Source organism: Caretta caretta, chromosome 14 (genome assembly GCF_965140235.1).
Source record: "Caretta caretta isolate rCarCar2 chromosome 14, rCarCar1.hap1, whole genome shotgun sequence".
NCBI classification, from domain to species: Eukaryota; Metazoa; Chordata; order Testudines; family Cheloniidae; genus Caretta; species Caretta caretta.
In genome coordinates this window covers 27,327,680-27,343,060 of record NC_134219.1, presented here as the reverse complement: position 1 = coordinate 27,343,060, position 15,381 = coordinate 27,327,680, and the positions used below count along the sequence as shown (strand labels likewise).

At 40.6% G+C, this 15,381-nt stretch overlaps 1 protein-coding gene across 1 annotated transcript in view; it reads left to right on the top strand.

Moving 5' to 3' along the window:
* The window catches only part of GLP2R (glucagon like peptide 2 receptor), a 124,821-nt gene that overhangs the window by 50,332 nt on the left and 59,108 nt on the right, over positions 1–15,381 (top strand). The window contains exon 8 of the mRNA XM_048818031.2: positions 1,498–1,558. Within this exon, the coding sequence (XP_048673988.2) occupies positions 1,498–1,558 (61 nt within the window). The remainder of the gene's footprint in view (positions 1–1,497; positions 1,559–15,381) is intronic.

The following is a 15,381-nucleotide window of genomic DNA, read 5'->3' as shown; positions in this document are numbered from 1 at the left end:
AGCCTAGTTCCACCCTCTTTGGAACCCCCATTCAGCTAGTTGAAGGCTGCTATCAAATCCCCCCTCACTCTTCTCTTCTGCAGACTAAACAAGCCCAGTTCCCTCAGCCTTTCCTCATAAGTCATGTGCCCCAGCCCCCTAATAATTTTCGTTGCCCTCTGCTGGACTCTCTCCAATTTGTCCACATTCTTTCTGTAGTGGGGGGCCCAAAACTGGATGCAATACTCCAGATGTGGCCTCACCAGTGCTGAATAGAGGGAATCTCTGTGTAATTTCCTGAGATGATTGTAACTCTCCCTGGGCGAACCCAGGGTTGTGAAGTATTTTGCCACTACCTGCCCTTGTTGTGAAGCACTCTTGTCTTGCTTGCGGTAGCTCAGCTCCCTGAAACTAACAGCTTCTGGCCACACTCGAGCACTGACTTCCAGGTCTCTGCAGACCTCTCCCTCTCTGTGCAAGCTTGTGACAGACCCACACCAACTCCCTAGTCCTCAGAGCACTCCCTGCAGTTTCCAGCCTTTGTCACTGGACACTCACAAAAATTACCAGGTAAGCTGTGCCTGATGAGACAGTGTGCACACAGCTCAACTGGTACAACTCACAATCAGGTCCTCTATAACAATACTGCACTGATATATATTTCTAGTGAAACAGTCATAAATTTATTATCAAAGGTTAAGTTTTAAGAGATAGTGAATAAGGATTATAAATTGAAACTGAAATGTTTACACATATAAACAAAACATAAAACACGATTCTTGGTCTACACTTCTTAATGGTTACCTTTCCTATTTAATAAAGTAGATTTTCTCCCAAAGATTTAGTCTGACAGAGCTGCTGGTTTTCAGTCAAAACTAGGATCCAAGCTTTCATGAACATCCCATACCTTTCAATGAGTTTCTTCCATGAATGGATCACAAAATGTCTTACTTGTCCCCCAGCTATAGCCCTTTGAAGTGAACCCCAGTTGTTTATTCTTTTGTGTATTGTTCCCTGTTGATTTTGCATCTCCCACTCATTCTGTATGCTGATGAAGATTTACTTTGTACTGATTTTCAATCCTTAATTTACATCAAAGACACGCTTTATCTGTCAGAATTCTTGTTTGTCAACTCTGCCTTGTTTCAGATTTTAAAACATATTTTCAGTAGGTATACATAACTACTTATATAGTGTCGTTACATATATTTCACAATGATGTTAATGACTAGTGTGTCACCATCGTTCATTTGATACCTTACAAGACACTTTGTATGGATAAATATTATTAAAAGAATGTGTTAGGTATAGTAAGCTTCTCAGACATAATAGGCATTGCTGACACAGAGTAATGAACTCTTTGTCAATTGGCACTGGGAATTTCTAAGGGTCACAATGATCCTGAAAAGAATGAAAATCATTATATGTAGGATCATCAGGCACAGCTGTAACATGACTGTATTTTGCATTAAACATTTTGAAAACCTGGTTCTAATTTGCTGTTTTTCTTTCCAACAGTTATTCCAGTTCTGTTTGTGGCCCCCTGGGGAATAGCCAGATCAAAACTAGAAAACACAGGGTAAGTTACTATATAAAGATAATCATATAAGATTGATTTGTTTGTTTTAATGGGTTTTCTGATTGTTTATAACTTAGTATGCACAGACATGCTACTTTTCCTGGAGACCTTTGACAGCATAGGACACCAATATCATCTCTTAGGGTAGTTTGGCTTTATTCCTTTGGGAACAGTGAAAGGTGCAGACCATCTTGAAGGATGGGGACACTATCTTCCCTGAAAACAGCATTTGGTTTGAGTCCTATTGAAAACAATGGGAGAGGGCAGCCATTTTGAAAAGGTTCCATTTTAAAGAATGTCATATATGATCACTAGCCCTCAAGAAAATTCTTCAAAAGTAGTCAAATCATGAGATGTCAATGAGTTTTAATTATATGGGAAGTTTGAAGGGTCTGCATTATCCCCTTATTAAAATCATTCAGGAGAAAAATGCTCTGAAAGGAGGTGTTACATTTATTAAAAGATCCATTTTTAAAATTTAACTCAAAAACTAATTCATGGACTGACTTGTAAATTCCCAGAAACTTTATTCTGGACTCAAAGAATAAGTGCTATAATTTTGGGAAGAATATGACATGTACTTCATACATTTCAAAATGGCTGCATGTCTGTTTTAATGGCAATACTGAACTAAACCTTAACTATATAATCACAACCAGAGCTTTCATGGTAAAAGACAAAAACACCACATTTTTCAATGGTTAAGTTTATGCATAACGACTACAAACCAAGCATTTTAAAATGAGCAAATCTGCAAGAATGTCAGAGACAGCAATGATTCAACAGTTTATAGAAAGCACAATCTTCACCCAGACCATTTCTACACATGTCACAATCTATCACTTTCATAAGCAAATGCTTCACCAAAACAACCTTAACTCTGTCCTTGTAGTGACACCATCCTATAATCTTCATTTCTTCAATCCTTATTTATTTTCCCAAAGCCAGTTTTTAAACTATTGATTATTCATACAAATAAGGGCTTTCATTATCCTTTCTCTGCTTTTAAAGATTTGTTACCTTTAAATGCAGTAATTTTTCTGAGAGAATAAGAAATTTACAGGCTGTGGCTAACATCATCTCTGTTTTTTAAAAAATCAATGTGCTTGTATAGTGAACATATTATTGCCAAACTCCAGTCTTCCCCTCATCAGGCTTTTAATTATATTGTAGACAATAGCAGCTGTAATATTAAAGTGAAAGAAGGCACTTGCCATACTAGCCTTTGCTCTTTTCCTTCAATTTCTATCATATCACTTCAAGTGTTTATGAGGCTTCTATACACAATAGCAGAGTATTTATGGTACATGGACAACTTTGTCTGGAGTATTATTATTGCTACGATTTATCTTATATTGCAGCAGCAATAAGAGCCACCCATGGTTATAGTGCTATTGCGCTGGGAGCTGTCCAAACAGATGGCAAATGACTGTCCATGGGTGGGGGTAACAGAGACACTAACATGTACAATGGGATGTTCTTAGCCAGTCAGGAGCAGTGATCGCAGCTTCTCACTTGCCTAACCATTATCCAGTTGTACTTTCCTGTATGCACCACAGCAAAGGTGAGTTTCGAGCAGGGATGCAAAGGATGACAAGGTTTATAGGTTGTGACTGAGAGCTTTTCCCATGTGTAAGGGGCAGCCTTTAAAAAAGTCACAAAAGGGATTATCAGAGAATCAGGTGATGGCACCTGGGATCATTGGTGGAGGAAGGCAAGAGTCAACTTTGTAAGAAGGCATCAGAAAAGGTAGTCAGGATAAAGTCTAAACTGTGAAGGACTTGTGTTTGTGGTGGAAGAGGGGAGCAAGTGGGGGAATTTAAAGACAAGAGAGTGGCATGGTTGCCTTTGATAGGCAGGGATTGGACTTGATGACCAAGGAAGTCCTGTTCAATTCTGTGTTCTTATGACATAATCCAAATCATGGGCCAGGAAGATGATCTTAGCAGGAGCATTTTGAATGTATTTTCATAGATTTAAGGCCAGAAGGCACGATTATGATCACCTAGTCTGATTTCCTGCAGAACGTGGGCCAGAGAATTCCAGGCAGTGACTCCTCCATGAAGTCCATAACTTCAGTTTGAGATATCACATTGTGAAAGGTCCAGGAGGTGCCACCTGGACTGAGGGACCATTGAGGCTCCAAACCCACCAGCCTGGGCTATCCCTCTCACACTGTGATGCTATTATCAAGCTACAAGCTTCTGACAGGCACTGCACTTACACAGACATCTGCAATGAGGGACACACCCAACTGAGTTACATGAATGATCTCCCAGCCACTAATGAACCTTCAATGGAGAGGCTTCAGCCAGTTTCCCTCCAGCTCCCCAGCGCTGTACCCTCTTATACGGCTCAAGGCTCCTCTGGGCCATGCAAGTTCATTATATAATTCACCACTCCCTCATTGTGAAATGGACATACACCAGCCTTTGTAATCTGAACTGGGATTTCCCAAGCATTTCAACCAAAAACACATTGGTTTAGGTAAAATATAAAACAGATTTATTAACTACAGAAAGATAGATTTTAAGTGATTATAAGTAGCAGGCATAGAGATCAGAGTTGGTTACCTAAGGAATAAAGTAGAATTTAGACTGAGAATTTAACTTAAACAGACTAAGCAAAATTTGAATCAAACAGTTTCTGACCCTAATAGATGGTAGTCAGCTTACGGTTCCTCAGTATACAGACTAGACCCAGCGGCGTAGCCAGATGGAGAAAACAGGGGGAGCAGAGATTAAAAAAGGCACCACCTGCTTGTACTCACCCGGCGGCGCCCCAGGTCTTCAGTGGCACTTTGGCGTCGGGTCCTTCACTCGCCCCGGGTCTTCAGCGTCACTGAAGGACACCTCCCTGCGCCACCGAAATGCCTCTGAAGAGCTGGAGTGAGTGAAGGACCTGACGCTGCAGTGGTGCTGAAGACCCAGAGCGCCGCCTGACCCACCGCCGGGTGAGTAAAAATTAAAAGGGAGCCAAAAAATTTAAAAGGCGCCACTTCTGCTCAATGGGAGAGCGGCCACTGCCCCGCTCCTTCCCTAGCTACGCTACTGATGAGACCCCTTTCCAGCCTGGGACCAAAGTCCCTCATTCAAAGTCTTTTCCTTCCAGATGTTCTTCTAGGTGTTGAGATGGCGGGGGAGGGGAGAAGCCAAGAGATGATGTTATCATATCTCTTTTTATAGTTTCTTCCAGCTGCTAGAAAGATTCTTGCTGTGACATGGGGGTCAGGCAGTCCCCATTGATCAAATAAATAGTCTCCATTGCATATGTGCCTTCTTTGAGGCACCTCTGGGATAGTGGATTCTTTCTTGATAGGCCCTCAATGCCCACCTGGCTGGCGATGGGTGCTCCTTTGTCCCTATTGAAAGTCTGGCTGTGATCGTTTCTCAACTTCACAACATCAAGGACAGGGAGATGGAGCTTGCAGTAGTCAAGGTGAGAGAAGATCAAGAGTTTTGTCCATGTGGGCATAGAAGGAAGACTGGATCCAGGAGATGTAGTATGGGAAGGGCATCAAGATTTAGACATGGTTGGTTGATTGGGTCAAAAGAGTAAAAGAGAGGGCCAAAATTATGGGCTTAAGTGAAAGGAAGGATGGTGGCATTGTCCATCATGATAGAGAAAGTAGGGAAAGGAGTGGGTTTGAGGGCAAAGATCTGCAGTTCCATTTTGGCCATGTTGAGTTTCAGATAGCAAGTGGGCACCCCAGGAGATGGTTTGTTTGGTCGGAGGGACACTGGTTCTAGTTGGAAAGGTACATTTATTTGTATGTTATCAGCATCATGATTATAGTTTAAGTCACGTTTGTGGATAAGATTACTGAGATATATGAGTTGCAAGGTTTGTACCTGAACTCTGCTGGGTGATGGGTTTCAGCATGTTATCCTTCTGTTCATGAATTTGTGGAGTATGAGTAAAATTTTCAAAATTTTTAAGTAACTTAGGAACTCATTAAAATCAGTTACAAGTTAGTAACCTAACTCCATTAGGCTATTTTGAGATTCCCAGAAATAATTCTTACATAATATTAAATGTTATGACAGTGTAAAACATAAGTGAGTATTTTTAAAAACTTTTTGAAAGAATTATCATAGATTGTGGTCTCCATTCTGGGCAGTGTGCTTTTCTGTATAATTGCTTATAAAATCTTCTTCTTTCTATCAATATTTAAGTCATTTTCTAGTTTTGTTTAGTTTTTGTCTATTTTGGCATATGACCTATTATTTCTTTCTGGATTTGCCTTACCTCCAGATATACAAAGCTTTTTGGCTGACAGTTTCCTTTTTTAAAAAAAATGTAGAACTTGTCAACATTTTTCAAACAAAAACATTTATTTAAAATGATGTTTTGAAGGCAGCATTCCTAGCAAATCAAGACTTGCCTGGATGAAAGCTTCCAGGGCCAGGGTGCCTGTCTGGAAGAAGTCCTCACAGGTGCAGGCAGAGGAAGAGTGAGTAGTGGTGTTGGCAACATGCTATTTTCCTCCCGTTGTGAGTTCTACCTTGTGAGTACCTGCAATTAAGGATTAAAAGGGAAAACCCTACCTTCCTGCCTCCCTCTGCTGGCAAACTCCTTTATTTCACCAGCCAGCAGGAAGACTAAGTACCTATTCTGAGGATCATACTTTAGTCAACCATTTCCCAGTTTTGAATGTGATACTTGGATGTGGAGTGCAGAACAGGTCAAAAAGTTACTGAGTTTATTTCCCCTATTGCACTATTCACCAAGCACAATTTCAGAGACTAAGAGGAGGAATTCCTCCAGTTTAACACTGACAAGGGCAAATCTGCAGGTGCTGAAGTAAAATTTTTATCACCTACAAGACTCCCCTCCTTCCGGTGTTCATCTTCGAGGTGGACTATGAATGTTCTCATTCCTGGAATAAAGTGTCCACAGAGCCATGAACCTGGAAAGCATCTAGCACATTTGTGTCCTTTGGGCTCAAGGCTGCTCAAGTGCTGCCTTCCAGTAGCAGATGTTCAGTGTCCACGGGCATTTTGTAAAAGAGGTGGGGCTCTCAGTAGTTCCTTTGTGTCAGTGGTTAGCGGCAGTTGGAGGAAACTTTCTACCTGGGCCCAGGGTCTGATTTCAGCCAGACATTAGCTTGTCTTTAAAATAGTTACTTATATTTCTAGTTTAATTGTTTTTAGGGCTGATTAATGACAGTTAACTCATGCGATTAACTCAAAAAAATTAATCACAATTAATCACAGTTTTAATTACACTGTTAAACAATAGAATTAATCCCAATTGAAATTTTAAAAATAATTTTTGGATGTTTTCTACATTTTTAAATATATTGACTTCAATTACAACACAAAATACAAAGTGCACACTGCTTACTTTACATTATTTATGATTACAAATATTTGCACTGTAAAAAATGATAAATACTATTTTTCAATTCACCTCATACAAGTACTGTAGTGCAATCTCTTTATTGTGGCACTTTTGTAGCCAGCATTGCAAGGTATTTACGTGCCAGATATGCTAAACATTTGCATGTCCCTTCATGCTTCGGCCACCATTCCAGATGGTATTCATTTAAAAAAAAATGTGTTAAATTTGTGACTGAACTCTTGGGGGAAAATTGTATGCACCCTGCTCTGTTTTACTGGCATTCTGCCATATATTTCATGTTATAGCAGTCTTGGATGATAACCCAGCACATGTTGTTCATTTAAGAACACTTTCACTGTGGATTTGACAAAATGCAAAGAAGGTACCAGTGTGAGATTTCTAAAGATTGCTACAGCACTTGACCCAAGGTTTCTGAATCAGACGTACCTTCCAAAATCTGACAGCGACAAGGTGTGGAGCATGCTTCCAGAAGTCTTCTTCTGGTGGCATCTGACTCAGATGATGAAAATGAACATGCATTGGTCCGCACTGTTTTGGATTGTTATCAAGCAGAACCCATCATCAGCATGGACACATGTCCTCTGGAATGGTGGTTGAAGCATGAAGTGACATATGAAATCTTTAACACATCTGGCATGTAAATATCTTGCAACACTGGCTACGACCATGCCATGCGAACACCTGTTCGCACTTTCAGGCGACATTATAAACAAGAAGTGGGCAGCATTATTTCCTGCAAATGTAAACTAACTTGTTTGTCTGAGCGATTGGCTGAACAAGAAGTAGGACTGAGTGGACTTGTATGCTCAAAAGTTTTACATTGTTTTATTTTTGAATGCAGTTTTTTTAAAAAACATAATTCTACATTTGTAAGTTCAACTTTCATGATAAAGAGATTGCACTACAGTATTTGTAATGGAGGAATTGAAAAATACAATTTATTTTGTTTTTTTACTGTACAAATATTTGTAATAAAAATATATATACACAGTGAGCACTGTACATTTTGTATTCTGTGTTGTAATTGAAATCAGTGTATTTGAAAATGTAGAAAACATCAAAAATATTTAAATAAATGGTATTCTATTATTGTTTAACAGTGCAATTAATCACATGATTAATTGCAATTAATTATTTTAATCATTGTTAATTAATGTTTTAATCGCTTGACATCCCCAATTGTTTTTAGTAGTTTTTAGTTTTTCTGCACCTTTAGAGTTGAGGTAGGATTTGGCATATTGCTCTGCATGCTGGAGTCAAGCTGGTCCAGCTTGATGGGATATGGCCAATCTTGACTTTAAGAAGTCAGGGTTCCAGAGGTGTACTGTGTGCCCTCTATTTTCCAGGATATGATCATAGAATATCAGGGTTGGAGGGCACCTCAGAAGGTCAAATGATGCCCATACCAGATGCATGATATGTCCAGAGAAGGATCAATTCCCAGATCTTTGCTCAGTTTTTTGAGCTTTCAGCTCACAGATCCATGAGCACCAGCAAGTAGGGCTACAGGCCTTCTTACTGAAGGAAAGGCCTCAATGTGTGAGCCTCAGAACTGGGTGACAGTGGCCGCAATTCCATGTGGGAACTCAAGAGACCAGCTGTGGCTGCTAAGCTCTCTTCTGCATGAAGCCTGTAGTTCCAGTTGGAAGAATCAGCATAGCTGCAAGTGATCCTAGGAGAGTTTCAGGTTTGGAACAGTGAAAGTCAGCACTTGGATCTGACGACACAAGAGTGCAACCAATGTGGGGGCCATCGTTGGGGTCATCTGGGGTTTCAGGACAACCAGGAACTTTCAGTACCACCTCTGCAGTGTCAACATTGCCTTCACTACCAGAGGCACTGGAGACGCAGGACCCCCCATAACACAGTGACATGGGAGCTGCATCTTGCCAGAGCCCAGGGCCCTCCTGTGGCCTCTGGCCACTCCTGGCTCACTGGGGTACCATTTCAGATTTTGGGGGATGGGAGAAAACTTTTAACCATGATTCCAGGGACTACTTAGGCACCTGAAAAGTCTAGGTTTTTTTGCCAATAACTTAGGGATTAGTTGACAGGAGCACTCTAATTGTTATAAAAATAAAGAAAAAATATATACGAACTCCAGTTAAAGCCATGTTTAAAGTTTATATGTAAATTTAGAACAATCAGGAAATAATACAGCAAGATACACAGCAAGGGGTTGGTTCTCAGGCCGGTTTTATTCAACATCTTTATTAATGATCTGTATGATGGGATTAATTGCACCCTCAGCAAGTTCACAGATGATACTAAGCTGGGAGGAGAGGTAGATAACGATGGAGGGTAGGGATAGGGTCCAGAGTGACCTAGACAAATTGGAGGATTGGGCCAAAAGAAATCTGATGAGATTTGGCAAGGACAAGTGCAGAGTTTTGCACTTAGGAAGGAAGAATCCCATGCACTGCTACAGGCTGGGGACTGACTGGCTAAACTGCAGTTCTGCAGAAAAGGACCTGTGGATGACAGTGGACGAGAAGCTGGATATGAGCCAGCAGTGTGCCCTTGTTGCCAAGAAGGCCAGTGGCATATTCGGCTATATTAGTAGGAGCTTTGCCAGCAGATCGAGGGAACTGATTATTCCCCTCTATTTGGCATTGGTGAAGCCACACCTGGAGTATTGTGTCCAGTTTTGGTCCCCCCCGCTACAGAAGGGATGTGGAGTACAGTGGCAAGCAACAAAAATGATTAGGGGGCTGGGGCACATGTCTTATGAGGAGAGGCTGAGGGAACTGGGTGTATTTAGTTTGCAGAAGACAAGAGTGAGGGGGGATTTGATAGCAGCCCTCAACTACCTGAAGGGGGGTTCCAAAGAGGATGGAGTTAGGCTGTTCTCAGTGGTGGCAGATGATGGAACAAGAAGCAATGGTCTCAAGTTGCAGTGCAGGAGGTCTAGGTTGGATATTAGGAAAGACTATTTCACTAGGAGGGTGGTGAAGCACTGGAATGGTTACCTAGGGAGGTGGTGGAATCTCCATCCTTAGAGGTTTTTAAGGCCCAGCTTGACAAAGCCTTGTCTGGGATGATTTAGTTGGTGTTGGTCCTGCTTTGAGCAGGGGATTGGACCTGATATCCTCCTAAGGTCTCTTCCAACCCAAATATTCTATGATATTCCCAATCCCAAGCCTTGAGGTATCAGCTCTGAAGCTTTTAACACAGATATTAGAAACACACGTTTGATACTTTGTATCCTATCTTTAGTAGAGATAAATATAAATAAATAAAATCTACTTAAAATCTGCTTACTTTCTCTAACAGACACACTGTGTTACTGCCATTATCTACTCTATTTAGGTCATTTGTTTTTAACTAAAAACATAATTTTAACATATGTGATTAACGTTTTTTCTCTTTTATTAAGACAGGGATTTTTTCTAATTAATTATTTTGGCATTTATGTTTATCAATCACAATCATGTACATGACTCACTAACATTTGACTCCATCATTGCTATTAGTATCATAGTTGGAAACGTATTTATTTTCATGCAAATTTTAAGTTATTTTACAGATATAACTAAAAATACAATTTGAAAATAAGCAACCTTCATCTGCCCGGTGTCTACAGTTATGTGTTTAGCTAATGTTTTTTAAACTGGCACTGCTAAAGTTAGTACAAGCTAAAGTTACATTCTAGAAGGATACTGTTATTTGATCGTAAAAGATCAGGTTTGGAAGAGACCTCAGGAGGTCATCTAGTCCAACCCCCTGCTCAAAGCGGGACCAACCCCAGCCAGGGATGATTTATGAATATAATGAATCAGAAAGCACAATATGATAATAAAAGTAATAATGATAATTACTCCAGGCATTTTAGAACTCGCTACTCAAAGAATTAAATGTAAGCATCAGAGAGAAATAAAATAATGAAATACATAGAGCAGTCAAAAAACTAAAACAGGCACTTTGAAAAAATAAAGCTACAGAGAATATATACGCATTGCAGGAAGTACCTACAAGTAACAACAACAACATATAACAATAAGTATGTGTTGGAGGTGAGTGTAAAACAACAACAACAACAAGTATGTGTTGGAGGTGAGTGTAAAAGAGACAGAGTGTGTGAGCTGTGGGAGTGTGTGAGAGACCATGCGGTGCCCCTTTAAGAGGGCGGCACTCACCAGTCTGAAGGAGCTCCTTCAGACAGAGCAGCAGCCACCGCCAGCAGTTCCATCCCACTCTTGGTGAGCCCTGTCCCCCCACCCCACTGTTCAGAGATTGAGTACATGGGCGGGGGGCAGAGACACCTTGACATCAGCGCCCCTCCTCCCCCCATTCCTCCCTGCACAGCAGACAGGAGCCGTGGGGCTGCAGACACCAGCAGAGCCCATTTATATTGGCACCCTGGGCTTTCACCCAGTTCACCCATGCTTAAGGCCAGTCCTCTGGGATAGGATTTGAGGTTGTCACATTTCAGGGTGCAATCCAGACCAATGAGAGGTTGTGTCATCACCTGCCCCATAACCTGGTGCCCAACAGTGCTTTGCTGTTGTAGCTCCCAACCTGGGCCACTTACAAACAGCCTACAGGTGACACCCGAAGTTTCTAAATATAGCTACAGCTCTGACCCAGAAGCTCTGACCCAGCAGCCTGTCAAAAATACTCCAGTCACACTTTGGTTTGCACCAGTCTTGGCTACTATTTGCAAGGTGGCTCCAATGTACTCCCAATACCAAATTTTCAGGTGGTCTGCACTGTCCAGCCCTCTCCTGGGCAGTTCAGATATTGACCTGTAAGGGGTCAATATTCAACAATTTGTTACTTTAAATGGAGTTAAAACAGTCCAGTTTAAACACAGCACTGGATTACTTTATAATTATTTATTATGTTATTAAACATAAGACAAGTTTATTTAACTAGAGAGAGATTTTAAGTGCATGCAAGTATAAGGTATTGAAGTCAGAAATAAAACACTTTTCTAGTAGCTAAACTTAACAAGCTAGATTAGGTTCAACATAAATTCCTTACCACATGTTCCCAGCAACGTTGGTGACCATATTCTCAGGTCAGGATCACACCCAGAGTCAATGGGCTGGTTCCTTTGTCTTCTTAGGTGAAAAAGAGATAGAATGGGATTGGGAGAGATCACTTGGGTGCTTTCATGCCTCATTTTTGTAGCCCGGTTGTAGTAGAATGATTTTATATTTGTATTTTATATCATTTAGAATAAAGAATAATGACATAGCATGCATTAAATGTATTGGTGTATGATTTCATCATATCCTGCCAGCCTCCCTTTTTGAATAACAAAAAGGAATGGTCGAATGGGCCAATGGGTAGAGATACATCAGCCAGAATCTGTATCTGGACTGATTTCAAGGCAATAACAGACCTTTGAGGGTCACCAATTTGTTGTAGGTTTAGCATTTTAAAATAAGTAAAAGAATGCCATGATTGTTTTCTTTTGCATTGCAATTTAATGTTCCTGTTAAAAATGTTTTGTGTAAATTAATTCTTGTTTGTGTGTGAATGAGGAACATGTATGTTAAAAAATAAGTGTGAAGGCCATCGCTGAACCAGATGTAAAAGGGAGGAATCGGAGATAGATACAAGGGTGCCAGGAGGCTGCAACACGCCCCTATTGAAATGTCAGGGGAGGGCAGATTAACTACTCTAAAGGCACCTATCAATGGGGACAAAATAGCTGTAATCAAAACCAGCATGGGATAATACCCCGCGGAACTTAATAAAAGAACAAAATTAAAAAATGAAAAGAACAATTTAAGAAAACAAGCACTCGTCAAACAATTGATTACAGCATGACAGTGCAAAACTCATTGGTCCCATGAAGGAAAATCACTATATAAACAGGGTGCCTTGCCATGAAACTTTGGGTTCATCCTGCCAACACTTCCCTGGAGCATCATGTCGTGACTGATGGAACCCGGCTCCTCCCTACCCATGATCAACCTAGCTGGCCACTAGATTGATCCGGACTCTGGACTGGTAACTATAACATCAACTGGCGGGACAGCGTGTGTGTGTGCAATTAAATGCATATGCTAATTGTTGTATCTTCAATAAACACGGTGTATTGCCTTTCCCCCTGAAAAAGATCCTGTGTGCTTCTTATAAGCATAACATTTTTGGTGGAGAATTGAGAAATGGGGAAACATGCCCTGTAACGGTTGAAAATATTGCTAAATATTGCTAAAAGGTATACCATATGTATAAAGCAATCGATCATTCAGGTGTGCACACCCCTGGTCGTAGAAGTGCCAGAGCACAAGGGGGAGGGTTAGAGTCCTCTCTCCTACCAGTCTGTTGGGGAAAAATTGCATAGGTAAAAAAACCCTCGGTCATAGCAGGATTTAGCCCAAAAGGTAGGGGGCTTAGCATTTCCCCCTCCTGCTCTGTTAGACAAAGTTCTTTTTAGTGGGTATAGACTTTTGTGTTTTGTAAGTCCCTGCATGAGCGGGGTCACGAAAAAGTTATAAAGGTAAAAAAAAATAAAAAAAATCAGAAATATGTTCAGGCGGTATTTTCTATGTGAGGCCCAACTCTGAAAAATATAGGAGTGTGGGCAAATAGTGGTAGCACCTGTGTAAGAAATGTTTAAAAGGAAGCAATCCAAAGATTATACTTTGTTCAAGAGATTACTCCTTTTAAACAGATCTTGCTCTGTTAAACAACACTCTGAAGGATATAGGAGTTTGGGCAATGTAGTATTTTTTGTGAGTGATATTGTGGTAATTTCACAATTTTAAAAGGAATGTTTAAGGAAAGGGAACAGGAGGAGTGGGAGCTAGTTAAGGAGCCCACCCTCCTTGCTAAATTTCATGGACACAAAGCCTGTGTCCATGAAAAGGGGCAGTTCAGCAAGGAAAGCAGGACCAGGACCAGACAAGCAGGCAAGCAACAAATAAAAGAACTGGAAAACAGGTTGAGAGCCCTGAGGGGCATAGTGGCAGGAGTAAGGAAAGCAGTAAGTACAGGCATGGAAATTCAAATCCCTGAAACAATACTTAAAATGGTAAAATCTAAGTTAACGACGGTGTCATTTTGAAAAATAAGCAAGTAATTTTTTTTAAAAAAGGAAAAAGTGAACTCTGCAGAGGCTGAGGGGAATTAAGCAGTTAAAGTTAAAAAAAGTTATAAAAAGAAAATTCTTGGTTTCTTTGCAGCCATTCTGAAAAAAAAAGGGGGGGGGGGCCTTTTCCAAAGGAATGTCTATAAATAAACCAGGCAAATAAAAATCTAATTTAAATAATTTGACTATAAACAATTTAGTTAAATTTGCTAAAAAACCATAAGGGGTTTCTGTTGGAACTTAACTGCCTCCAAATGTATACAAATGTTATCTATGTGCAGCTGTGTAAATATATTGTGTAAATATGTGGTTTAAAATAAATTGGTTTTTGTTTTGTTTTTAAATAATACCACTAACATGGCATGTGGATATGCTAGACAAGTTGAGTTCACAAAAAAGGCCTTTTGTGTTTTCATATATAAATAACATTTTTATATTTGGGGAAACTAAGGCACAAACTCAAACACTAATGAAAAAAGTTTTTGCATTCATTCAGGAAACGGGGTTCAAAGTAGCTTTAGACAAGGATCTAAAGCTACCTCAGGTTACATGCCTGGGCATAGTCACTGGACAAGAAGAGAGAGAGGTAGATCAGAGGAAGGTAAGGGCACTGGTAGAAATGCCAGCCCCTAACGATGCTCACTCTTTAAAAGTACTGCTAAGAGAATTCAATTTTCTTAAACCACACATTTATAAATACGCTAAAATAACTCACCCATTCTAAAAACTGCTTTAAAAAAGACAAAATGGAAATGGGGAAAAGAGCAGGTCTCTGTTTTAACCCTGGGGATATGATATTCACTGCCAAAACCAAAAAGTCCTGAAAAGACTGAGGGAAAAAGATCCATTCAGTCCTTATGACTCTTGCCACGTTCCTGTGCCCAAAAGGAGAGATCCAACTTTCCTCCATCCTTCAGGTACCAGTGCCAGTATCCCTTGTTCCTTAGCTGCCCTGGATTATTGTTATTACTAGAAGCCTCAATCTCAGTCTCATCTAGAGTGTAAGAAGGAATAAAACAACAAGGGTGGTCATCAGAGATGTAGTTTCTTAGGAAGTCAGCCATTGTCATCAGTGGTAGACCTCAGGTTTGATGAGTGACCTGAGGGCACCAGTCATTCATTTTCCTTCCCTCTCTTCCCCTTCTAATTCCCTGTGCTTTGGAGACCATCTGATTGGCCTGTTTCCTGGTGACATGTTGTGGAATAACCACTGACTGGGGAAGGAAGCTGATGTTATTGAGAATGGTTGCACTATTTAGGTCTAGTCTGTGTTGCCTACAAACCTCCCCATAATCCTTCAGGGATCCCCTCTCCTATGACACCGCTCACGGAGGAAGTGGGCTCTCTTCTGAGAAAGAGGGCCATCAAGGAAGTTCCAGTAGGGAGGAAAAGGCTTTTATTCCAGATCTTTCCT